This window comes from Bos taurus, chromosome 1 (assembly GCF_002263795.3).
Source record: "Bos taurus isolate L1 Dominette 01449 registration number 42190680 breed Hereford chromosome 1, ARS-UCD2.0, whole genome shotgun sequence".
In the NCBI taxonomy this organism is placed as follows: Eukaryota; Metazoa; Chordata; class Mammalia; order Artiodactyla; family Bovidae; genus Bos; species Bos taurus.
The window spans coordinates 82,610,470-82,636,491 of record NC_037328.1 but is presented as its reverse complement, the minus strand read 5'-3'; the positions used below and the strand labels follow the sequence as shown (position 1 = coordinate 82,636,491).

At 56.0% G+C, this 26,022-nt stretch overlaps 1 protein-coding gene across 1 annotated transcript; it reads left to right on the top strand.

Moving 5' to 3' along the window:
- Window positions 1-4,980: 4,980 nt before the first annotated feature.
- Window positions 4,981-25,555, top strand: EPHB3 (EPH receptor B3). The gene is made up of 16 exons (NM_001192796.2): window positions 4,981-5,095; window positions 14,406-14,470; window positions 15,565-16,237; window positions 18,772-18,927; window positions 19,709-20,050; window positions 20,215-20,339; window positions 20,499-20,658; window positions 20,740-20,848; window positions 21,219-21,271; window positions 22,621-22,743; window positions 22,857-23,104; window positions 23,570-23,785; window positions 23,897-24,046; window positions 24,138-24,331; window positions 24,422-24,577; window positions 24,682-25,555. The coding sequence occupies exons 1-16, from the start codon at window positions 4,981-4,983 to the stop codon at window positions 24,788-24,790; spliced, it is 2,994 nt and encodes a 997-aa protein (NP_001179725.1). The 3' UTR covers window positions 24,791-25,555.
- The last annotated feature ends 467 nt before the right edge of the window (window positions 25,556-26,022 follow it).

Sequence of the window (26,022 nt, the reverse complement as noted above, 5' to 3'; positions counted from 1 at the left end):
TATTTGGCTGCACCGGGTCTTGGTTGCGGCACTCAGGATCTGCATGTGAACACTGTTGCAGCATGTGGGATCTAATTCCCCAATCAGGGATTGAACCCTGGCCCCCTGCATGGGGAGCTCGAGGTCTTAGCCATTGGATCACGAGGGAAGCCCCCCAAGGAGTTTTAAAAGACTCACACATGATCACATGGTAGCCAGCAGAGGACCTTTGTCTACTACAGGGATGGCAGGTTGGTGGAACTTCCTATGCCAACTCTCAGAGATTGACGAGGACAAGGGCTGTCTGCAGCATTGCATTGAGGAAAGAGCCCATAGTTGATGAGCAACGTCTGCCATAGGCTTGGGAGGAGGAAGTGGCAGTAGGAATCCCATATATTTGCCCTTCTTACTGATTGATTCAGTAAATTCCTACTTCATGCAGGTCAGTGGTCCTTATACTGCAGATTCAGTGGAAAATAAGACAAGCCCTTGCTCTCAGGAAGCTAATGTTTTAGAAAGGGAGACAGACAATGCATACATAGACAAATGACTATGTAATATAACCTCAACTAATAAAATAGTGCAATGGGAGAGACAGTGATGGTGTGCAGAGGGAACAGCCAGTGCAAAGGTTCTGAGGTGGTGCCTACAAGTGACAGAGGGAGATCAGATCTGGGGCTGCCTAGGTGGCAATGGAGAGGGTCAGCGAAGGAGGTGGGAGTGGTGTCAGTTGTCAGCTCCATGAGCCCATCTGAATGCTGACAGGCCTCCCAAGCCTAGCCAGTCCAAAATGACATCCTCAGTCCCTGTTCCCACTTCCTGCCCCAACCAAATTGCCCCTCCTCAAGTTTTTACTTCTCTTCCTATAAATGACCACCCATCCCACTGCTCAGACTACCATGCTATACAAAGCCAACCCTATCACCGTCACTTCTTGCCCTCCTCGTGGACTCTCTGCCTCCACACTAGTTCTTAACTGAAGCCCAAAAAGCACTCATCCCCCATCACTTATTTCCCCAAAGCCCTCTTCTCCTAGTTTTGTCTTTCTCACCACCATCCCCAAACCACAAACCCAGGAACACACATTTATTATTTTTTAAAAAGAGAATCTGGAGTTGGTCCCAGCCCCAATTCAATTCGCATACATTCTTCTATTATAATTATCCCAAAACTGACTGTGTGTCCAGATTGGTTTTGGGGCATGAGTGTTAATTATTATATGGCACCTGCATTTATTAGATATTTGCAGTGCTCCCGGCCCTGTGGCCAGAGCATCATCATAGCCCTGTGAGGGCAGTATGATCATTGTCCCACCTTCATTCCCATGGATACTTGGACTCAGAAAGGTTCAGCTTCTTATCATAAGTCCCCCAGCTGGTAAATGACTGAGCTAGGATTTAGACTTAGCTCCCTCTGATGCCAAAGTCCAAGGTTTTGCTTCTACATTAATCTCCCTCCTAGAAACAAACTGGCAAAGAATGATGGGCCCAGAGACAGGCATCTTGACCTCAGTCTGGACGTTCTCCCTTCACTCCAAATCAAAAGCTGGAGGAGCCTGCTCCTGGGCTCCTTGGTACTTCATCAGCCTGAAAAGATAAGAGAGTGAAGACCGTCTGCTCACTTAGCCCTGCAGAGATGAAAGCCCTCCTTATCTGGCCTGTCTCAGTTCCTGTCCCTCCACCTGCCCTCTGCTCACGTCTGTTCTGTTGCCAGGTGGTCACCTTCCTGCCCAAGGTTGCTGTGGCCAGTACTCAGGTGCCCTCCAGCCTGTCGGCCTCTTGATCAGGAGCCATTCCCGTGGGAACCATAGTGCCAACATCCGGTGAGGACGGGCCCTCCGTTACCTGCTGGCCCTGCAGCCTCTGCTATCAGGCCCGAGAACAAAGAAACCTGGTGCCTGCCGCCAGGCAGGCTGTGTTTGTCCAGGGCGAGGCCTACCCTGGCACAGATGCTGAGCAAACAGGACTGCCAGCCTCACAGATCCGCCTTACGAGCAGGACTTCAGCTGGGAGGCGTTGCTGCCAGGCCACCTGCCGAAATGTTACCCTGTCCTGCTGCAACCAGCACCCCAGGGCAGAGGGGACTCTAGGGCCAGCCCTCCTGGCTCTGGGCCTCAGGCTTCCAGCTCTGCAACGGGAGAGTTGCACAAGGTGATCTCCAAGATCCCTTCTGTGACCTAGAACCTTGAACAATGTTTCTGGGAGTCTCTGGGGCTTGAGAACAGATTGAAGGGGTGAAATCTGGGAATCTCATGGCATCTTCCCCGCCCCTCACTCCCACTCCAGCCCCATGTACCCTCACATGCCTCTGGCCAGTAGGACTAACCTCTCTAGAGCAATGTCCCTGAGCACTGGATCCATGACCTCATTTACACTAATGGAACTTTTAGGACTGGATCTAGGATACTTCATGGTCAAAGGATTAAGTGTGACCATCTTGCTTCTGAGGCAGCTCAGAATCTGATCTCTTACTCTCTGTCCTGAGAAATCTCATGGTATCTGGGGGAAGTTCAGAGGAACAGATGTTTCTCCAGTTAGGACAGTGAGAGGCTGCATGGTGATAGTGACTCTTGGAGTTTAGAGTGCATCAGAATCACCTGGAATGCTTATTTGAAATGCAGACTGTTGGCCTCCATACCCTCAGAAATTCTGAGTCCCAACATCCAAGGTGGATGGGTGGCTTAGAATTCTGAGTTTTTAGCAGGCACCTAAGTGATCCTAAGGTGTCTGATGAAGTAGAATGAGTGAGTCTGAAAGCTATATAATCCTTAAAAAAAAAAAAAAAGAGCTATACGCTCTGATTCAAATCCCACCCTGCTACTTATGAGCACTGTGACTTGGGGCAAGTCACTAAGCCTTTCTAGATGTCAGTTTTGTTTGTAAAATGGGGCTATAATAACATCTGCTGCTGCTAAGTCACTTCAGTCATGTCCGACTCTGTGCAACCCCATAGACAGCAGCCCACCAGGCTCCCCTGTCCCTGGGATTCTCCAGGCAAGAACACTGGAGTGGGTTGCCATTTCCTCCTCCAATGCATGAAAGTGAAAAGGGAAAGTGAAGTCGCTCAATCATGTCTGACCCTCAGCGACCCCATGGACTGCAGCCTTCCAGGCTCCTCCGTCCATGGGATTTTCCAGGCAAGAGTACTGGAGTGGGGTGCCATTGCCTTCTCCGATAATAACATCTACATCTTAATAAACTAGACTGATTTTTTTCAGAGTGTTTTTTGCACTTTACAAACGTCTGTTGAGCAAATGGGGTAGGAGTCTATTTGCCCAATTCAGAAACCTGGGGATTCTTCTTAATGTCTCTATCTACCCCATGCTTCTCAACCACCCAATCACAATTCTCCTGAGCTCTGTGTCCTAAAATATCTTAGACCTACCCACTTCTCTCCATCCCCACAGCCACCAATCTGGTCCAAGCCACCATCTTCCTCTGCCTGACCACTGCACAGCTTCCTCACTGACCTCCCTGATTCCACCCTTGCCTCTTCTCATTCAATCCTTCCCAGAGAAGCCATGTTAATCTGATAAAGTAATGCCCCTGCTTCAGACCCTAGCTCTTAGGAAGGCCTTCTGAGTCAAAAAAAAAAAAAAAAAAAAAAATTCCTCTGCTTCCACCTACTCCCAAGCTTCCTTTTGGCTCCCCTCAGCCTCCAACTCTCCATTTAAGATACTCTGAACTTCTTTCCATTTCCTCCAATGAATATCAGTTTCTCTTGCCCCTGGGACTTCATACAAAGCGTGTTTGCTTTGCTTGAAACTGCCCTCCCCGGTCCCCAAACATATATTCTTCGCCTACTATTCATCTTTCATATTTCGACTTGAATGTCATTTCCTCAGGGCCAGACATAGCCATGCCTCTCACATGTGCTCCAGCAACTGTCCTTCCTCCATAATAATAACTGTTACACTCTGCGGTGATGACTTCATGCCTGCCTCCACCGCTATGTTAGCTCCCAGAGAACACAAACCTCTGTCTTATCCATTGCTGTACCGCCAGAAAACTCTAGTCAGTCTTTGGCTCAAAGAATGATGAAATACACGAATGAATGAATGAATAAACAAGTGAGAAGGTCCTGGTCACAGGATGTGTCGCGGAGGACGCCCACCTGGTAGTGCGTAAGCCGCGATTAGCTTGGGTCCGGACATGCCTGTAAAGACAGCCACATGGGGGCGGCCTCAGGCACGCACAGACCACACGGGGGCGCCCCCGGCTCGTTTTACGTGAATGGCACCTCGGACTCAGGTTCGGTTACTAATCTCCACTGGGGGCAGGAGGCGGGCTTCTCCCTCTGATGGACAGTATCGCTCCGCCCAATCTAATTCATCTTTTCCTTGGCCCTGCCCACCCCAGGCCTCAGAGAACCTGAGAGTGGGCGTGATGGAACAGCTGCCAACTAAACTCCGGCGGAGTGCTGTTGAGGCCGAACCAGCGCGCCTGGCGGTCTGTGAGTGGGCGGCGGGTGGCTAGGGGCGGGGCCTCCGCGATGACAGGCAGGCGGACAGCCCCGCCCCTCTCGTCCAGAGCGGCCGCGCCAGCGCTGGGGACAGCAGAAGTGAGTACGTGAGCGGCGCAGCAAGAACCCAGCTCGGACCCCGGACGGCGCGCGCACCCGGAGTCTCAGATCCGAGTCGGGCCCGCAGGAGACCGCTGGATTACTGTGCACACCGAACTACCACCACTCGCTTCCTCCCGCCCCGACCCGCCTCCCCGAGTTCTCTGGCTCCGAGCTTTCCAAGCGCCCGGGATCCTCCTGGACCGGTCCGTCCAGATTCCCCCAGGACCGACCTGCCCGCTTACCCCAGGATCGCCCGGCTCAGGGCACCGCCTGGGTCCCGGAGCCGCCTGCCTGGATTGCACCCTCTCCTTGCCTGGATCTCCTGGGACCGTGCGCGAGCCTTCTCGCGCCCGCCGAGCGGATCCTCCTGCGGGTGCCCGCAGCCCCGCCGGCGCGGCCCGGCGCGGCCCGGCTCGGCTCCCGGAGCCAGCCCCGGCCATGGCCCGAGCCCGCCCGCCGCCGCTGCCGCCCCTGCCGCCGGGGCTCCTGCCGCTGCTCTCTCCGTTGCTGCTGCTGCCCCTGCTGCTGCCCGCCGGCTGCCGGGCGCTGGAAGGTAAGCGGCGTCGGGGGAGTGCGTCCAAGGGTTAAGGTGTCCGGGGTCGCCCGAGTGGGGGCCGGGGGTGGGTCCGCGGTGTCGGTCCGATGCGGTCCAGGCTCACTTCGGAGGAGGCTCGGCCACCCGCACCCTCTCCAAAGGCTGGAGCTGGGGTGGCGGAGACGCCTTGGGCGCCGCCTCGTAGGTTCCAGCTGCCGGCTGTGTGCCGGTTGTGGGATCGCAGGCAGCACGACCTGGGTGAGCGTCCCTGAAAAGTCACGGCACGGCGGTGAGCTTCTGTAGGAGTGCCAGGCACTCAGGACAGAGGAGCGGGGCCCTCCGCACCTTCTGGTTGCAGGGAAGTGTGCGCGACTCCCACCAGGCAAGGCCGGGGCTCTTAGGCTGCTGCTGGGCTCCCCAGGTTGAGGGGCTGCGTCGGCGAGGAACCTCTTGGAGTTAACCGTGAGAGTGTTAGTGCGTGCACTCCGCTTTGTCAGGGGATGGCTGCGGGGATGGTGAGGCGGGAGCCTGTTATTGTTGACGGTTTACCGAGCGCCAACTACCCGCAAGGTGCTGTGTGCACCGCCGTTGCACACTGCTCTGGCGCTCCCCCTCTGCCTTCTTGCAGGACCCCCACCCCCAGTGCTGAGGTCTCCACAGAACTCCAGAGGTTGTGGGGTTTGTCTCAGGTAGCGCTAGAGCTGATGCCTTACCCATTATCCAGTGGAAAAGGCCAGGCTTCTCCGTGGGTTGTGTGAAACCTGCAGAGAGGGCTGCTGGGGGGGAAGGGTTGCTGCAACTTCCACAGGACTGTGCCTGGATGAACAGCCTAAGTGGTTTTGGCCCCCGTGGGAGAGCTCACATACATCCACTTGACACATACATACATCCACTTGACACAAGCCTGCGGGGACAGAGGCACTGACACCGGGCAAACAATAGACAGACAGACAGATACACATACATACACACACGGTTTTCTAAAATTTTTGGAGCCATTAAATGAGGGAATAAAAATCTTCCTGAATGTGGAGAGAAGGACACCACAGACTGGGGGAAACTGAGATGACAGGCAGTACTTCTATTCGGTATCTTTAACCGATCTAGTCACTTTCTTAGTTTAAGAACAAAAACATGAATTCTGTGTGACTTAGTTTGTTCGCATGTTCACAGTCGGTAAACTTGAAGGTCGGAAGGAAAAAAAGAACAGAGTTACGAGAGAAAGGCATCTTCTGGTGCTTTTTCATTTTCTCCAGGAGGAAAAAAAGAAAACATTCTTCTGAATCCCCATCGTCTTTTATCTCTGAGCCCATTGGTGCTGACAGACTGATTCACACGGGTGGACACATGCAAATCCAGACAGACACACCGAGGTCGCACCCACACTTGGCGCACACTCACCCACATGTGTATGATAGGATCACAGGCGTGAGAAACCAGTGTGGAGCTTTGTTGTTGATCGCCTCAAGGGTGTGAGCCTGCTGGAGTTCTCAGGTCTGTGTCTTAGCCTAGGAGAGGCGACACCGGCACACTCGCTTACGGGGCTGTGTGTGCCAGGCCCCAGAGCCCTTGTTGTGGGGTGCGGTGGGTGCTGATGCTGAGAGGGGGGCAAAGCAGGGTGGTTTGGGTCAGGTGAGCAAGGGCTACCTGAAAAGGCTCACCCTCTTCCTTCCTTCTTCCCTCCCTGTGTCCCTTCTTCCTCTTTCCCTTCCTTTATTTCTCCTGTTCACTCCTCACAATCTGCTGGTCCCTTTAGACCCTAGCTGGCAGGCCCTAGCTGGGAGCTGGCATCCGGGTTTCCAGGCCCAGGACGTGAGGGGCAGACCAGGAGGCAGAAGCCTGGTGAGCTGCAGCAGCCCAGGAAAGAGAGGGCAGTGGGGCTGTGGCCCCTCCTCTGTCCCTTCCTCCCTCAGCTGTGAAGTGGGGTCTGGGGCTCTTCCCTGACTGCGTGGGTGGTAGCTGGGAGGCCAGGCCAGTGTGGGGCGCTCCTAAGAAGGTGGCAGTGCCTCCCGAGTGTGGCTTTCATTAATTCCTTCATGTTTGCCATATATCAGAATTTAGGGTTTTCAGTTAGTGTGAGAATGAAAGAAAGAAGAGAGATGATGCCGCAGGCGCTGACCCCAGCCCAGTGGTCCCCCTACCCACCCTCCTGCCCCTGTCACTGTGACATGGGATAGTAGTGGAACCCACCTCCTAGGGGGTGCTATGAAGATTGAATCCTTCATGTGTGTCAAGTGCTTAGCACATAGCTATTGTTATTCAAGGATTAACTGTTGTTATTATTATTACCCTAGGGTCTGCTCCTTGGGGAGCTCCAGAAAGTGAAACTGGTGTGTACACTTGTCCTGCAGGAGGGAGCTTAGAGGAAGCAATGATGGGGGAGGAGAAGTTGGTCTGGGGAAGTTGCTATCCCCCTCCTCCCCCAACCTCCATTTCTCTCCAGCTTTGGGAGGGAAAGGATGGGGTAGGGAGAGACTTGACCTTGACTCCTGCCTGTACCCCATCCTTATTCAGGAACTTGAATGGGGGATGGGTAGATTTGGGGGTCCTGGGCTAGGCCAGAGGGCAGGGCTAGGTGGGACACCCAGCACCGAAGAGCTCTTCAGCATCCCCAAGCTTTATGGGTGGAGGGTCTCACCCCTTTACTCCAGCCTTCCCTTTGGTTTTGCTAGTATTTGGTTTGCCCTTGGCCTCTGGGGTCGTTATATTTAGGCCAGGTTCTTGAGCTGTGGGTGCTGTCCCTCATGGTCTCATTGGTTAGATGCCAACTAGCACCTAGTTGCTCTTCCATCTACACACTTGGGGTTCACCAAGGTTCTGCCTCCAAATATTTCAGTTTTCCATGAAGATAGAGCCAGAGTTCTTGCTTGTCCTCCTTGGTTAAAGAAACACCTTTCCTTGCCCTCTGATTGATTCTCCCGCCCCCAACATGCACACAAATTGCCCTCGAATTTACCCTCAGTCACAGGGAAACAGGGCCACCTGGTTGCTCACTCTTCTTTTGTATCATGCTCCCCAGTCCCCCAAGCCAAGATCATTCTCCCCTTGGGGATCATGAGCAGAGTCCAGTAGGTGAGCGGACTAGGAACGGGGCGTGGGATGAAGAAGGATGTCCAGACCACAGGGTCCTTCTACCTCAGATAGGATGGGGAGGTCCCTGCTAGGAAGAGACCCTTTGGAGAAAAGAGAAACAGTTACCAGATATAAGAGGTGGGGGCTGGTCGGCCTTCTCCCAGGCAAGCCCTGTTGCTGCAGTGGCAGACTCTCCCTGGGGAGAGAGGCGTGTGTGAGTCCACCTCTTTCTCAGCGGCAGTGACCACTGAGGAGGTGGCAGCTGAAAAGTGACAGCGGGCTGGGGTTTCTGTGGCCTCTGGTGCCCCCCACCCGTCTGTCTTGAGCTGGCACATCAGAGCTGTGACGAGGGACAGTGGCAGGTACTCGAGGGAACCAGCTTGCCCATCACCGTCTTCCCTTTAACCAGAACTGCCGCCGCCACCACCACTGTGGCCTCAGCGGCAGCGAGCTAGCCCAAAGCTGCCATGGGCAAGGCCTCTGCCACCCGGCCTTCCACTAATTAAACAGCATGAAGAGGCTGAATCACCAGGCCTGCATAGTTTGAAAATTGTAGCCCTGCCTGTTGTGCTGAGTCAAACTGGTTTGTCGGGATTGGGCAGCTGGGGGTGGTGGGGAGGGAGACTGGGTACAGCTGGGCACCTGATGGGGTGGGAGAGTCCCCCTGCCCCGAGGGCTGGCCCTGGCACCCGGTCTCCTGTTGCCTCTCTGCCCTTAGACTCCTGGTCAGACCAGCTGTGGCCAGGATCCCAGGGAAGCCTTTAAAGGCGAGCTGTGCATCAGCCTTCTGGCTGGCTGGCAGGGCCTCAACTGGGGTGGGGGCCATTAGTCCTCTTAGTGTCCGTCGCTTTAGTCGTGTCCGACTCTTTGCAACCCCATGGGCTGTATAGCCCACCAGGCTCCTCTGTCCAGGGGATCGTCCCAACCCAAGGATCGAACCCGGGTCTCTTGCATTGCAGGGTGGGGGCCATGGATGAGCACGAGGCATTTGGGCTCCTGCCCCTTGCTTCCTCCTCCCTTCTCCTCCCTCTCAGGTTTATTTAATTATAAATCCCCGTGATCTGAGGGGAAGAATGAAAAACAAAATGTGTTCCCTGTTCTGAGATGTTCCCCTCCCCTCTGACCCAGACCTGAGGGCCTTGGGGCCATGGCAGGGGGAGGGAGAGGAGGTCCTCCAGGTCCTGTGGCAGGGTCTGCTTCAGATCCTTTCCTCCTTGGGCTGACCACCCTGGGTGTGCAGGTTGGTACACGCATGTGCACACGCTGAGACGCAGGGGAGGGGCGGGAGGGGGGAAGACAGGACAGATCACTCAGGTGGATTGGCTGAGGTAGGGATCCCAGGCGGAAGAGGGGGACCGACTCTGGAGGAGTCTTCCCCCTCTTTTTGTAGGCAGGGTCCCAGGGCGTGCCTCCTTGCTCAGACCCTGTGTCTCTGTCCTCCTGCCCCTGCACACTCTGTTGGCCCGGTCCAGGAGTGTGACCTTTCCTGCCGCCTCACAGTCTGTGGTCTGGAGTTTGGGCTGGTTGTTTCTTGCTCCTGTTCTCTAGATTGTTTCTTATTCTCTGGGTCTCACTGGCACACCTGCTTGCAGGGTGGGGTGCTTTGTATGACTTGGGGCTTGGGGATGCTGTGGGATTTAGTAGCTCCATAAAGTCATGTGCCCCTGGCCCTTCACTAGGGCAGGTGCCAGGCTCCTCCCCCCCGCACACCAGTATGGCCCAGTGAGACCCTCAGACACATGCTGGTTGCCGATGATGTTTTCCTCCTGGGCCCCCAACTTATGCGTGGACGTGTTGCCTGAAGCTCCTGAGGCTACCTGCCTTCATCCTAGCGCCCCCACCCTACCACAGCCCCAGAGCTGGGGATGGTACCATTGTGCTAGCAGGGAAGTGGCCTGCTGCTTGGTGAAGGGCTATACCTGGGGAGGCTGCACCCTGCCACACCCAGAAGCATCTTCATGCCCGGGCCCCAACCCCAGCCTCGTGACCTGTGACAGCTCCTGCCTGGGCCAGGGCCACAGGAAGCCAGTCTGGGGCTTGTTCCTTCCCTGTGCCTCTGGTCAAGGCTGCCCCAGTCTCTCTGCTTTCTCAGCAGAAGAGTGCCCTCTCCCAACTCTTCTCCATTTCGCTTGAAAACTCATCTCAGAAAGAACGGGCTTGCAGAATGTGTGTGTGTGGCATGTGCATCGAGAATGCAACTCTGAGGCTTTACGCCACCTCTAGATGTTGATAGTATACTATGTCTGCATGCTCCTGTGGAATGTTTCAGTGCAAGTGGGCATCTGCGCGTGTGCAGCTGATGCTAGTTGTGTGTGACTGTGTAAGAGCATGTCACAGCGTCTGTACAGGCAAACTGGTGTTTGTGTTTGCACTTGACTACACTTAAGACTGTGACGTGTGGTTGGCAATAGCGTGCGGCTGGGTGTGTAGGGAGAACGCACTGTTGGCTGCACACGCCCTCGCGGATGCATATGTCTCAGGAAATCCGCACATATGAAGGCTGAGAGACTGAGTCTTTGCCTAAGGCATGCCGAATCTGTGTGTAGGAAAGATTCATTGTATATGGATGTCTCAGGAAGACTGATCTATTTGGACCAGATGCATCCGTGTGTCTGTGAAAGGCAGACTGTGTGAAAGCGTGTGTGTCTGCGGGTGGCTGTGGCCTTGTGTGTTTTTGTCCACCATATGTGGGACTGGTCGCTCTTTAGCCCCAGTGGTGGGAAGGAGCCCAGCCACTGAGAACTTGGTGAAGTGTGTGCCTCTGTGTGCACAAGCGAGAGCCACACAGCTGCTGCCACGTGGCCATTCCCGTTGGCCCTGTGAAACCTGAAAGGGGTGCTGCTTTCCTTCTGAGCACTGAAGCCCCAGTCCCAGAGAGTTCCAGAAAGGCCTGGTGGCCACTTCCTCTGCTTTCTTGTGGGGGTGGGGGGGGCGGGAGTGGTGGTGGGGTTCCCTGCCCAACAGAGCCTGTATCTGCAAGTGTCCACCGCCCTCTGGTTTCCCTCCAGCAGCCATGGTGGGACAGAAGGGGGTGGGCGTGAGGTGGGCAGCTGGGGAGTTTGGAGACTGCGCCTTCATTCCTCTTTTGTCCTTGTCCCCTGTACCTGTATCCTTTACTCCAGCAAGTGTGTACTTACACACACACACACCCTACACATAGGAAATGTGGGCTCTGGAGAGGTGAGTCTCTCCCCCTCAACACCACAGATAGATTCACCCCACCCCCACCCCCACCCCACCTTCTTCCTGAGGCTGGGACACGGGCACCTCAGGGTCTCCCTCCTGCAGAAGGGAGTAGGCCCTTCCCCTCCCCCAGAGAGCAAGCCCCTCCCCACCAGGGTGACCGAGCCCTTCCTCAGGCACACATGACTCGAAATCTAAGTCCTCTCCTCATTAATGGGAAAAATGTGCCGAGATTGAGCGATGGCCAAGGCTGAGCGATGGCCAAGGGCCGATCCCCCCGCCCCCTCCCTCTCTCGCTCCCCAGAAATTAAACAGAAATGAAGAGCCTCCCCTCACCAGCCTCCCCCCGCCCCCCTCCCCAGCGCCCCCTCCCTCCCGCCTCTCAGAGCCAGCGCAGGGCTTGTTTTAAACTGTGGAGGAATCTGGCTTGGAGGGGGGAGGGGGCTGAATATTTGGGTTTAAACAGTTCCAGATGGGTTTGGCACAGGCTGAGCAGAAGGAAGTGAGGGAGAGGGAGGAGGGAGGCAGCTCGAGGGAGCGGTGGGAGCCCTGGCCGGCTCGGTGGCGGGCAGCGGGCAGCGGGCAGCGGGCAGACCAGCAGGCGGACTGGCTGGGGGGAGGGGGTGCACTTGGCTCGCGGCTCGCAGGGGCTCCCAGGGACCGCAGCACTCTGGGCTGCTGGCTGTGGAAGAGGCTACTTGGCAACTCCCTCTCCGTGTCTGTCTCCTTGGGCCTCCTTGTCTCTCCATCTCGCTGTCTTTTGTAGTCCACCGCCGGCCATCCGGGCTGTCTGGCCCTAGCCCGCCGCCCCGCACATCCCTCCAGCTTGGGTGCCGCCCACCATCCGCCCGCTCCGCCCCTCCCTGCCTGTCTCTGGGCCCCTGCTTCTGCCCACCCCCTCTTCTCTCCCCAACCCCTCCACCCCCCGCGCTGAACGTGGTGTCTGTCTGTCTGTCTGCCAGAGGGGCCTGTCAGGCCACCGACGACGAAGCTGGGATGGCTCACCCCTCAGCCTGGCCTCCAGGGGCCAGCTGCTGCTGCAGAAAGGAGGAGTGAGCCGCGCTTCCCAAGTGAATGGCTGCTGCTGGCGATGGGGGGGGCCCTTTGCCTCACGTGAGGGCCTGGGCCCACAGCTGCCTCGTCCACCATCCCCAGCTCAGAGCCAGACTGCAGGAAACTGGCGAAGACCATAAGCCGGGAGTCTGTAGGGTTTGGGTCTTTCCCTTCTCCAAGTACCTCCAGCCTGCCCCCACTGTTGATGTAGAGGCCCCCAGGACTTCTGGGGCAATCCTGCCCCATTCCAGCTTGGGGTTGAGGGGAGAACCACTGGCTGTCTTCCAGGCTATGAGAAAAGACTCAGGACCTCTTTCCCACTCCTAGGTGTAATGTTGGGATTACACTGCTGAGAGAAGAGTTATTAAGCCAGAACCCAGATCCAGTTCCTAGGGGAGCAAGTTTGTCAGAAGCATTAATAGACCCATCCTATGGCCAAGCTAAAGGAAACAGACAAAAACCCCGAAGCTTAGAATGGGATTGGTGCTGCAACAAAGCCCCTGACCCTGGATACACAGAGAAAGGCATCTAACACTGACTTGGGGGTTCAGGGTAGGCTTCTTGGAGGAGGTGACAGCTTGGTTGAGACAAAGTATACACAGGAGCTTTCCAGGCTTTCTGTTTTCCCTTTACAGAAGGGCGTATTGCAGTCACAGTACCCTGGTTAAGAGATTGGTTGTGGAGTCAGACTTGAATTTGAGACACGTTTCGAAACTTTTCACCTCAAATTCTAGCAGTTTTACCTTCAGTTCAGTTCAGTCGCTCAGTCGTGTCCAACTCTTTGCGACCCCATGAATCGCAGCACGCCAGGCCTCCCTGTCCATCACCAACTCCCAGAATTTACTCAAACTCACGTCCATCGAGTTGGTGATGCCATCCAACCATCTCATCCTCTGTCTTCCCCTTCTCCTCCTGCCCCCAATCCCTCCCAGCATCAGAGTCTTTTCCAATGAGTCAACTCTTCGCATGAAGTGGCCAAAGTACTGGAGTTTCAGCTTTAGCATCATTCCTTTTAAAGAACACCCAGGGCTGATCTTTAGAATGGACTGGTTGGATCTCCTTGTAGTCCAAGGGACTCTCAAGAGTCTTCTCCAACACCACAGTTCAAGAGCATCAATTCTTCGGCACTCAGCTTTCTTAGGTCCTATATATATTGTACTTGGGCTTCCCTGGTGGCTTAGACTATATAGAATCTGCCTGCTATGCAGGAGACCTGAATTCGATCCCTGGGTTGGGAAGAACACCTGGAAAAGGGAATAGCTACCCACTCCAGTATTCTTGCTTGGAGAGTCCCATGGACAGAGGAGCTGGGTGGGCTACAGTCCGTGGGATGGCAGAGTCGGGCACAACTGAGCGACTAATACTTTCACTTTTTTCACATACTGTATCCAGGCATCAGTTTTCTCATCTGTAAAAGGGATACACCAACAGTACTTTTATCCAAGGATTTCAGGAACAACTGAACTAGCTCTAGAGGAGCTGGCTGGGCCTTGGTGGTCCTTACCCCATTCTCAAAGAGCATTCCTGTCCTGTCCACCAGAGCTGGTTGTGTAGGAGGCTGGGTGGGTGTGGGCTCTGGCCTGTGACTGTTCTCCCATTCCCCTGGGCGTGTGTGGGGCTGCGCCTTTGTGTTGGGAATGGAGTCAGGGGAGGCCTGGGCAACAGGGTCTGAAGCACACGGCCCTTTGTTCCAGGATAAAGGACCTGCCAGCCCCTTTGTGTGGAGATTAGCAGAGCCTGTAGGTGTGTGAACCGGCCCTGGATCCTGCCTCATTAACCCAGACCTGGGGTCAGCAACTAACACCCACTCCCAGCTGGCCTGACAAGACATCTTTGAGGCTGTGACATCTCTGGGAGTGGCTGCAGGGTCTCCTCTGGGCCTGGGGAGCTGAGAGCTTTGGGAACCTGGGAGTACCTGGTGGGAACTGATGTCTGGCATCCTGGACTTTCCTGGGCAGCCTCCTCTTTCTCCGTATCCTAAGCTTGGCCCCTGGCCTTTTTTCTCTTGTTGCTTCCACAGAGACCCTCATGGATACAAAATGGGTGACATCTGAGTTGGCATGGACCTCTCATCCGGAAAGTGGGGTAAGACCTCCTCTCCATTTCTCCTGAGTGCTGCTTGCCAGTTAGCCCCCTTGCCTCAGCAAGGCCGCCTCTGTGCCCTACTTGTCAGTTTCCCCACCTGTGGCATCCACATCGTCTGCACCTGTCACCTTCCTCCTTACCTGCTGGTCCATCTCTGAAAATGCTTTCCTCTCTGACCCTTCAGCCTGCCTCTGTCCTTCCTCCCACATACACACCATCTTTGTCCCATTCTCCCTCTGCCCGCCCCTCAGCCTGTCTTCAACCTGTTCCCATCCCTTTCTACCTGGCAGCCCTTTGCATGTCTGTCATCTCCCTCCTTCCTGGGTCCTTGGGAAGAGCACTGGCTTGGGAACAAGGAAGCTTTGGTTCCAGATCTCTGACTTGCTGTGACTTTGAGCAAGACAGTTTACCTTTCTGGGCCTCTGTTTCTTGAATGTTACATTCCTATAGTCCTTGACATCTCTAAAGTGTTCTAACTGACCTCCCTCGATGGCCTTCACAACTGTACTAAGTTCTGGAACACTGGGTTTGGGTGACGTTACAGACCCTCAAGTCACCAGACCTGATTCTGTGACCTTGGGCAAGTCCCTGCCTTTGTGAGTCTTGGCTTCCTCTTCTCTGGAGTGGGAACAACAGATGTATCTTCCAAGGAACTGTGAAGGTTAAATGTGATGGTAATAGTAGTAATCAGTGTTTATTGGACCTATTTAATTCCTCACAGCCTCATTTACTTTCAATCAGTCCCATTTTATAGACAATGAAACTGAGGCATAATGATAATAAGTAATATATCTGATAATTACAAAGTACTTATCAGGTGCCCCATTCTAAGTGCTTTATTCAGTTAAAGTCATTTATTCCTTAAATATCTTTATTCTTACCATGTTCCAGATGGGGAAAGGGAGGCCAGGGAGGTTAAATGACTTACCTGTAGTCACACAGCAGAGAACTGAGACTGGAGCCCACTAGTCTATATGCTCAACCACGGCACCACGGAAGCATCTCTGTGAAGTAAATATAACAGGTCAGATCTGGGCTTGTGATCAACACCCGGCAAATGCTGGTCTCACTGTCCGTCTTTCTCACTTGCACAGTGGGAAGAGGTGAGCGGCTATGATGAAGCCATGAACCCCATCCGTACGTACCAGGTGTGTAACGTGCGGGAGTCCAGCCAGAACAACTGGCTTCGCACAGGGTTCATCTGGCGGCGAGATGTGCAGCGGGTCTACGTGGAGCTCAAGTTCACTGTGCGGGACTGCAATAGCATTCCCAACATCCCTGGCTCCTGCAAGGAGACCTTCAACCTCTTCTACTATGAGGCTGACAGTGACGTGGCCTCAGCCTCCTCCCCCTTCTGGATGGAGAACCCCTATGTGAAGGTGGACACCATCGCACCGGATGAGAGCTTCTCCCGGCTCGATGCTGGCCGTGTCAACACCAAGGTGCGCAGCTTTGGGCCGCTCTCCAAGGCTGGCTTCTACTTGGCCTTCCAGGACCAGGGCGCCTGCATGTCGCTCATCTCCGTGCGCGCATTCTACAAGAAGTGTGCGTCCACCACCGCAGGCTTTGCACTCTTCCCTGAGACCCTCACTGGGGCTGAGCCCACCTCACTGGTCATCGCCCCTGGCACCTGCATTGCCAATGCCGTGGAGGTGTCTGTGCCCCTCAAGCTCTACTGCAACGGTGACGGGGAGTGGATGGTGCCTGTTGGCGCCTGTACCTGTGCCACCGGCCACGAGCCAGCCGCCAAGGAGTCCCAGTGCCGCCGTGAGTGAGGACTGGCCTGGGGGAAGGGATGGAGGACGTGCCTGGGCCACCACTGCCCACTGCCCCCTAACCACCACTTTCTTGCCTGCCAGATTTGGGGCAGAGGGAGGAAAGGGAAGAGGGGTATCAGGTGCCAAAAATGTTGTACAAGAAGGGAGATGAGAGAAAATGAGGAGAGACACCAGGATCATAAGAGAAATAATGAAACTAAAGAGAGAGGAAGGAAGCCATGGGGAATCCTTGACAAAGAGGCACCTGGAGAACGTGCTCAGAGCCTCGTGAGGCCAGCAGAGATGCCCGCTTGTCCAGGCCCAAGTGTATGTGTCACCTGGAAATATCAGGTGGGCCTTGGAGCTCCAGGCACCTCATGCTTGGCCCTTTAACCTGGGGGTCTCGTCTGCATCTTAAGACGCTACATTTATAGTACAGAGATCAGAGGCCCAGTCTCTGAACTCCTGAGTTCTGACTCTGCCACTTACCACCTGTGAGACCTTGGGCAGGTCACTGAACTCTGAACCCTGGTTTCCTTATTATATGCAAAATGGGGGCATTAGTGGTGATTCCTTCATGGAGCTGTAATGGGGCTGAACTGAGTCAATGCATGGGCGCCCTTGGAACAGTGCCTGGCACATGGGGAAGCAGAGCACCATGTAAGTGTCTGCTGTGACTTGCAGGAGTCCTGGGATGAAGGGGACAGGGATTGTTTTGTCCTTGATTCATACACAAGAGCAGGTTTCCCAGGTGGCACAGTAGTAAAGTATCCACCTGCCAATGCAGAAGATGTGGGTTCGATCCCTGGGTTGGGAAGATCCCTTGGAAATGCCAACTCACTCCAGTATTCTTGTTGGGGAAATCCCATGGACAGAGGAGCCTGGAGGGCTACAGTCCATGGAGTCGCAGAGTCAGATACGACTGAGCAGCTAAGCACATGCAGATGCAGGCATACAAGGAGGGTAGGGGCCTGCCTCTGGTAGCTTGCCAAGACTCAATAAGACCTCACAGAGTACTAGACTTTCCAGCTATAATCCCCATTCACGAGAGGTTCTCTCATCTGAGCCTCACCACAATCTTGTATGGTAGATTCCAGTTACCTCCTCTGTTTAGCCAATAAGGAGGCTCAGAGAGGTTCTGCTCTCCAGGTCTCATGGTGCGAAATGTGGGCACTGGGACCACAGCCTCATTCAGCTGCTGTTCCATGCGTGTCAAGGTGCTAAGGGCCTTGTCTGCCCTCCTGGGGCTTGCAGCCTGAAGCGCCCAAAGGGTGGGAGCCAGCTCTTAGCACAGCCCTCGGTGTGGGGGGGCTGGTGGCCCAACCTGGCTGTGAGACTTCATGTCTGTGCTGTCATGGGAAGGTGAACAGTGCCTTGCCCGGCGCCTCTCCACTTCACTATGGGAACCTGCCCCCAGACTTCCTCCTCCTAAGTGGAGAAAGGGGGTGGGGGTGATGAGCCTGACAGCCTGAAGAGGGGCTAACACTCTGCAGGTCCCTGGCAGGAAATGCATGCTGGTTCCCATGACAACCAGGCTGGCCTGGCCCCTGCCCCCTCTCCCACTGGCTCAAAAGAGCTTGGATGGAATATCACCTTAGTCAGGGGAGATTAAACCCCAGAGAAGGCATAGCCCCAACTCCGGGCATCCCACACTCAGGATAACCTTCTAGAAAGCAGTTGTGTATGGACAGGGTGACCATATGTGTTAGTGTGTCTAGGGCAGCCCTGGTTTACGCCCATCAAGCTATCGTGATTATTACTTGTGACCCCTTTCACTCTCAAAACAGTCCAGTTTGAGTAATAAATCATACGGCCATCATAGATATAGGGGATCTCCAGAAACCCAAGTCCAGATAGAGGTGCCAGGTGTTCAGGCACCGAGCTCTGGGCTCCCTCTTGGGATTGGGGTTCCCCTCGTGGACACTTTGAGGCCTCTGAACTCCAGGTGACCTCAGCCTTCCTGCCTGGTTTCTTTCTCTCCTTTTCTCACCCCTTCTCAGCCCCCACCCCTGCCCCAGGGCAGAAAGGAGCTGCTGCCCTGCTCCTGGTGGGCGGGGAGAGAGGTGGGCCGTGAAACTCAGAGTCCTCAGAGTCCCCACCGCTGGTTATTCTGGAGTGTTCTTGAGGCTCTTCAGGAGTAATTGTCCTTGAGTTTCAAGAAGGGGTGGGGGCATCCCAGCAGAGTAGAGGGTGCTGCCAGCCTGCTAGTGGTCTCTTCCCATCCCCCTCCTCCTCCTCCCTCTCTCTTCCCTGCCTCGACAAGTCCAGGCTGTCCAGGTGATGGAGCTGACGTCTTCTTCTATCAGGCCCCAGGGGTGGGGGAGGGGGAGGGGTGGGGAGGAATCCGCTGACATGGGGTTTCCACGAGGCAGAAGGGCCTTTTGTAGCTGCAGCCAGAGTTAGGCAATACTAGCATGGCCCGCACAGTCTGGGAGGTGGAGGGGCCAAGACCTGTGCTGGGGAAGGGCCAGATTCCCATGGAGGTGTGGAGGGTTGTGTCTGCAGGGAAGGGAGCTGAGACTTCCATCCTCTTCTCCCCCACAGCCTGTCCCCCCGGGAGCTACAAGGCAAAGCAGGGAGAAGGGCCCTGCCTGCCCTGTCCACCCAATAGCCGCACCACTTCACCAGCCGCTGGCATCTGCACCTGCCATAACAACTTCTACCGCGCAGACTCCGACTCCGCAGACAGTGCCTGTACCAGTGAGTGGTGGCGCGTCTTCATGTTCTCTACTCCAGGCCTTCCCTCTGCAGGCCAGGCTGGGGATGCCTAAACAGTCTCTATGAATATCTCCACTTTGCAGATGGGGACACTGAGGCTCAGGGTGGGGGTTAGATGTTGTACTCAACCACAGCGCAGGTAGGAAGTGACCAGCCCCTGAGCCAGAATCCAGGTGAACTGAAAGGCTTAGCCCTCCACTAATACTTAATAAGCCTAGCTGGGTATCAGGAACTGTCTAGGACCCTCCAGTTTACTGCTGCTGCTTCTGTCTAGGACTGCTATTCTTTTGGTCCAGCTCTAACCAGAGAGGGGGCCTCACATCCCTGGGGCAGCCTGGTATTCTGCTTTTTCTCTACTCTGGCCTTTGGTGCCAGGCATTGCCAGGCACCAGGAATGATGCAGTCAACTGTCCTAGGAACTTGCAACCTGGTGGGAGAAACAGATGTGGAAATAGATAACAACCGTATAATGTGCTAAATGCAAGGCTGGAGGAATGCCCAGGAATGGTTACGGGAGTACAGAGGATGGGAAGAGGAGGAATCAAGGAAGGTTTCCAAGAGGAGATGACCTCTCAAGTTGAGCCTTAAAGGCCAAATAGGAGTGTGCCCAAATAGGAGTGTAAAGAGGCATAGGAAGGGTATTCTGCATAGGAAAGCAAAGACAAAAGCAGAGGTAGGAAGCAGCTTGGAGAACACAGGCGCTCCGGGCAGAGGGTGGTCCCCGGACCCCAGCTCATTGCTCTCCCCCTCATCTTCCCCACAGCGGTGCCATCTCCGCCCCGGGGTGTGATCTCTAATGTGAATGAGACCTCACTGATCCTTGAGTGGAGTGAGCCCCGGGACCTGGGTGGCCGGGACGACCTCCTCTACAATGTCATCTGCAAGAAGTGCCACGGGGGCCCCGGGACCATGACCTGCTCACGCTGTGATGACAACGTGGAGTTTGTGCCTCGGCAGCTGGGCCTGACCGAGCGACGGGTGCACGTCAGCCACCTGCTGGCCCACACGCGCTACACCTTCGAGGTGCAGGCGGTCAATGGTGTTTCGGGCAAGAGCCCTCTGCCCCCCCGCTACGCAGCTGTGAATATCACCACCAACCAGGCTGGTGAGGAGGGCACATGGGAGGGTAGGGCCTGGTTCATCTTCCCCCACCCAGAGCGGAGTTGCCTGGGGCCTGCCCATGGACCACCGGGGGGCCCCTGGGACCTGGGTCCTTGGGGAGGATGCCAGAGGCTGAGAAGCCTGTGCTGAGCCCCACCCCTTCCCTAGCCCCCTCCGAAGTGCCGACACTACGCCTGCACAGCAGCTCCGGGAGCAGCCTGACCCTGTCCTGGGCACCCCCAGAGCGGCCCAATGGAGTCATCCTGGACTACGAGATGAAGTACTTTGAGAAGGTCAGAGTCTCACAGGGCAGGAAGAAGCCCTGGGGCAAGAAGATCACCCCAGATAGTGTTGGGGGCCCCTGGGAGGGAAGCTTTGGGTACTGAGGAGGGTGGGCAGGGGCCAAGGGACGTCAGGACCCACTGAGACTCAGTGTCCTCCTGGTGTTGCAGAGTGAGGGCATCGCCTCCACCGTGACCAGCCAGAAGAACTCCGTGCAGCTGGACGGGCTGCGGCCCGATGCCCGCTATGTGGTCCAGGTCCGAGCCCGCACGGTAGCTGGCTATGGGCAATACAGCCACCCAGCTGAGTTTGAGACCACAAGCGAGAGAGGTACATGTCCCCCCACACCTGTCCCCGCCCCGCCCACGCTTGCCACCCCTCCACTCACCTGTGCCTCCCCATCGTCTCTAGGCTCCGGTGCCCAGCAGCTCCAGGAGCAACTCCCCCTCATCGTGGGCTCAGCCACGGCTGGGCTGGTCTTCGTAGTGGCTGTGGTGGTCATTGCTGTCGTCTGCCTCAGGTACTGATGGGCTCAGGGGCCCACTGGAGCATTCCTTTAGTGCCCTTGAGCCCTCTCAGCACATAGGTGACCATCACCCACATCAGACCTGGAACCACAGCCTTCCTAGGCCCAGGGTGTCATTGCTGGAGAGGCCCTTTCCAATCCACACCCATGTCTTCATTCTATCCCCTCCCTGTCTCCAAATTCCCTCCGGGATCAAGTCCACTGAGCCCCTTGCCCACAGACCCAGAGGCAGCTGTAACCACTGACGATGGGACCAGGCACTGGGCTGTCCCCTGTGCACTCTGCCCCTCCTATGAGCCCAAGGGTTCCCTGAACGGAGGGAGCTTGGACTTGTCTCAGGCCTCCCCTCTCCCCTTCCCCCTAGGAAGCAGCGGCACAGCTCTGATTCAGAGTATACGGAGAAGCTGCAGCAATACAGTGAGTCTGTCTATTCATTCCCACCTCCCAAAGCTCCCTTGGTCCCTGCAGGGCTTGGGGATACCCTCTTCCCTGGCTGGGACTTCATTCCCTTAACTCCTCCCCTGGCTGCCCCATCCTGCTTCCAATTAAGTGCCATTTCCTGAGCCCCTACTTCACTCTTGCTAGCCCCAGAGATGAGTGAGATGTGACCCCTGTCCTCAGGGGTAGTTAGTCTTGTGAGAAGGACAACATATGTACACACAGGAAACAATGAGAGAACAATTCAGAGTTAAGTCGGGGGTTCCTGCTACAGAGGGCAGTGAGCGTTCAGAAGAGAGGAAGGCTTCCTGGAGGAGGTAGCCTTGGGCTGAGCTGAGCCAGGTGAGATTTAGCGGGGTTTAGAGAGGTGGAAGGAAAAGGCAGTGGCACCCCACTCCAGTACTATTGCCTGGAAAATCCCATGGATGGAGGACCCTGGTAGACTGCAGTTGATGGGGTCGCTAAGAGTCAGACACGACTGAGCGACTTCACTTTCACTTTTCACTTTCATGCATTGGAGAAGGAAATGGCAGCCCACTCCAGTGTTCTTGCCTGGAGAATCCCAGGGATGTGGGAGCCTGGTGGGCTGCCATCTATGGGGTCGCACAGAGGCGGACACGACTGAAGTGACTTAGCAGCAGTAGCAGCAGCAGAGAGGTGGAAGGGGGAGCATTCTGGGCTAGAGGAGCCTTTGGAAGGTAGTGGGTGGGGTGGAGAGAGTGCCCAACTGTGGGGGCAGTGAGAAGACTGGTTTGACAGCTGCTGGGAAGCCAGGCCGGTAGTTGCGGCCAGTCCTTGGAGGGTCGTGAAAGGCAGGCAGAGGAGTTTGGACTTGACTGCACCATAGGTAATCTGAAAGGCTCTCAAGCTGAGGAGCAATACAATGAAAGCATTGTTGTAGGAAGACAGGTATGCAGGCTAGATAGGTGAGAAAAGTCCAGAGGCAGAGAGCCCAGCTGGGCGGCTGTTGCAGTAGTCTGGGTGTTGATGGCCTGGCAAGGTCAGGGGCTGAGGGAATGAGGGGAGGGATGGGTCTGAAACAGGCTTTGACGTGATGAGAGATGAGGGAGGAAGGAGAAGAATACTAGGTGTCTAGCCTTTATGGTTGCTAGTTCTCACCAAGGGGACAGTGGTGGGGTGGGAACGGGGGAGCTCTAGCTTCTTCAGAAAGGAATACAGAGCAGGCTTAGCAGGGAGATTGGGAATGTGCTCCTATGGGGGTGGGGGATAGGGAGGAAGACTAGGGCAGGATCCGGGTGGCAGAGTTCCCTCACTGTCCTCAGCCCAAGGATCTGGCTCCCTTTCATGCCCACCTTTTCTTCCTCTAGTTGCTCCTGGAATGAAGGTTTATATCGACCCCTTTACCTATGAAGACCCTAATGAGGCCGTGCGGGAATTTGCTAAGGAGATTGATGTGTCCTGCGTCAAGATTGAGGAGGTGATTGGAGCTGGTGAGTCTGTTGGGGTACACAGTGGGGAGGAGAGGCTGAGGGTTACTCCTGGGGGAGGGTGGAGGCCAGTTAGGTACAGAAATAGCTTAGTACCTGTGCCCTGTGCTGTGCAGGGGAGTTTGGAGAAGTGTGCCGGGGTCGGCTGAAACAGCCTGGCCGCCGGGAGGTGTTTGTGGCCATCAAGACCCTGAAGGTGGGTTACACGGAGAGGCAGCGGCGGGACTTCCTCAGCGAGGCCTCCATCATGGGTCAGTTTGACCACCCCAACATAATCCGGCTGGAGGGCGTGGTCACCAAAAGTCGGCCAGTCATGATCCTCACGGAGTTCATGGAGAACTGCGCCCTGGACTCCTTCCTTCGGGTAAGAACCCCCTTCCACTCCCTAAGACAGCTAGGTTAGGTAAACCACCTGGTCCCACAAGTTAGACCCTATACAAGCCCAAATATTTGCTGAGGTGGCACAGTGCAGGGAGAGAGCTGGACCTTCAGAGCCAGGAAGACCAGAGTTCTCACCCTGACTGCCCCCTGCTGCCTATATGACTTCAGGCTTTACTTAACCTCTCTGAGTCTCAGCTGCCTTGGTTGTAAAATAGAAGTGGAAGAGCTCTTTGGGTCCTCACAGGGGTTCATCGGGTGATATATACAGATGCTGGCCACACAGGAGGGCAGCTTCTTACTCTCAGTGCACGGTAGATATGGTCAGAGGGGGTAGATGAGGCGTGGTCTTGAAGGACCTGGGAAGGTGGGCAGGCAGGCAGGTCCTGGACGGAGCCAGGGCCGGGCAGCAGGGGATGGGCTGCCTCCTGAGCCTCCTCACTGTCTCCAGCTCAACGATGGACAGTTCACGGTCATCCAGCTGGTGGGCATGTTGCGAGGCATTGCTGCTGGCATGAAGTACCTGTCTGAGATGAACTATGTGCATCGAGACCTGGCTGCCCGCAACATCCTCGTCAACAGCAACCTGGTCTGCAAAGTCTCAGACTTCGGCCTCTCCCGCTTCTTGGAGGATGACCCCTCTGATCCCACCTACACCAGCTCCCTGGTACAGGAACCAGCTGGGAGGGAGACTGGGGGCGGGGCCAACCAGGCAGGGGCTCAGGGCTGGGGACCAGCCCCGAGACATAGGGTGAAGGGCGTGTGCCCCCCCCACCAGGGCGGGAAGATCCCCATCCGCTGGACCGCCCCAGAGGCCATAGCCTATCGGAAGTTCACCTCTGCTAGTGACGTCTGGAGCTATGGCATTGTCATGTGGGAGGTCATGAGCTACGGCGAGCGACCCTACTGGGACATGAGCAACCAGGATGTGAGTTGGACCTGCCAGAGTGCTTGGGTGGGTGGGAGCTGCTGGGGAGCCAAGTGGTGGCTCACTCCAGGGTTCCTGGCTCTTGGCTCAGGTCATCAATGCCGTGGAGCAGGATTACCGGCTGCCCCCACCCATGGACTGCCCCACAGCACTGCACCAGCTTATGCTGGACTGCTGGGTGCGGGACCGGAACCTCAGGCCCAAATTCTCCCAGATCGTCAACACCCTGGACAAGCTCATTCGTAATGCTGCCAGCCTTAAAGTCATCGCCAGTGCCCAGTCTGGGTCAGTACCTCAGCCTCTGCTCCCGAGCCAGCAGCCCTACCCTGCTTCCCCCGACATCAGGACTCATCAGTTCCCCTCTTCTTCCCACAGCATGTCACAACCCCTCCTGGACCGCACGGTCCCCGACTACACCACCTTCACGACAGTTGGTGACTGGCTAGATGCCATCAAGATGGGGCGGTACAAGGAGAGCTTTGTCAGCGCGGGGTTTGCATCCTTTGACCTGGTGGCCCAGATGACTGCAGAGTGAGTGTGCCTCACATTTGGAGGGCTGGGGCTGGGGATTCTGAGCTGGGCCCAAGTGGTGGGCAGGAGGGGAGGCACTGACGCTGCCCTTGGCCCCTCTGCAGAGACCTGCTCCGGATTGGGGTCACCTTGGCGGGCCACCAGAAGAAGATCCTCAGCAGTATCCAGGACATGCGGCTGCAGATGAACCAGACGCTGCCTGTGCAGGTCTGACACCCGACTCCCACTGGGTGTGTGCTCACCAAGGACCGTGCAGGAACTCCGACCAGCCGACTGGACTTTTGGACTTTTGGTTGCTCAGCCTTAGGCTGTGGCCCAGAAGATGGAAGACTGGGAAGGGCCCAAGCTGGGACTTCTCCTCCAGGCCTGTGCTCCCTCCCCAGGAAGTGTGCCCCAAACCTCTTCATATTGAAGATGGATTAGGAGAGGGGGTGACGACCCCTCCCCAGCCCCTCGGGGCCCAGGCCTTCCTGCTCGCCGGTGGGGGGATCCCCACCACCTCAGACTTGGCTGTTCATCAGTGCTGGAGGTCCTGGCATGGTCAGGTGGGGAATAAGCCTGGGTTCCAGGGCCCAGCCCTGGCAGGGGTCCGGCCCCCCAGGTAGGCAGAGAGCAGTCCCTCCCTCAGGAACTGGAGGAGGGAACCCTGGGAATGGGGAAACGTAAGCCCCCCCCCCCCCAGAAGCCAGCTGGCACCTCCAGTTTGCACAGGGACTTGTTCTGGGGGCTGAGGGCCCTGCCCCACCCCCGCCCTTGGTGCTGTCATAAAAGGGCAAGCAGGGGCCAGCTGAGGAGCAGCCCCTTGCCCCCCAGAGACTGACTCTCAGAGCCAGAGGTCGGATGTGTGTGTGTGTGTGTGTGTGAGAGTGTGTGTGTGAGCGTATGTCAGAGAGCATGGGTGAGTGTGTAAAGGCTTGGCCCTGTGCCCTGCCGTGGGGCCAGTTGGGCCGTCAGCGGAATAAAGGCAATAAGATGATTCTCTTGCCCCTCCTCATTCCACCCCAAATTCATGGCCCCTCAGCCCTGGCCCTTCAGAATTCCCAGGAGTCATTGGGAGGCCAAATCCAGGCTTCCCCAGGCTCAACTTCTTTTTTCTGTTTCAGCCTTGTTGCACCTAACTTCTTGGAAGTGGGGTGATAACAGTATAGAGCAAACTCCCCCAGAGCTCCTTCCTTCTAAGGCCCAGCCATTCCCATTCCAGGGGCTGTCTGGGCAGACACTCGCTTCTGGATGGCAGAACGGCAAGTGGGCAGACACTCGCTTCTCAATTTCATAGACTGAGCCCTTTCACACTCATTGTCTAGAAGGAGCTGGGGGTAGAGGGCGTTGATCAGCCCCCAGGGTCACAGGGCCCAGGACAAAGAGGATGGGACCCCACTGGTGTTCAGATGCAGAGGGCAGTCCTTTTCAGCAAGTGTCAGTGGAGAAGTAAGGCTACTCTTTAC

Coding starts and splice junctions, on each gene's coding strand:
- EPHB3 (NM_001192796.2), top strand. CDS start 4,981: ATGGCCCGAGCCCGCCCGCCGCCGCTGCCGCCCCTGCCGCCGGGGCTC. Junction 16,238..18,771: donor CAAGGAGTCCCAGTGCCGCC/GTGAGTGAGGAC, acceptor TCTCCCCCACAG/CCTGTCCCCCCGGGAGCTAC. Junction 23,786..23,896: donor CCACCTACACCAGCTCCCTG/GTACAGGAACCA, acceptor CCCCCCCACCAG/GGCGGGAAGATCCCCATCCG.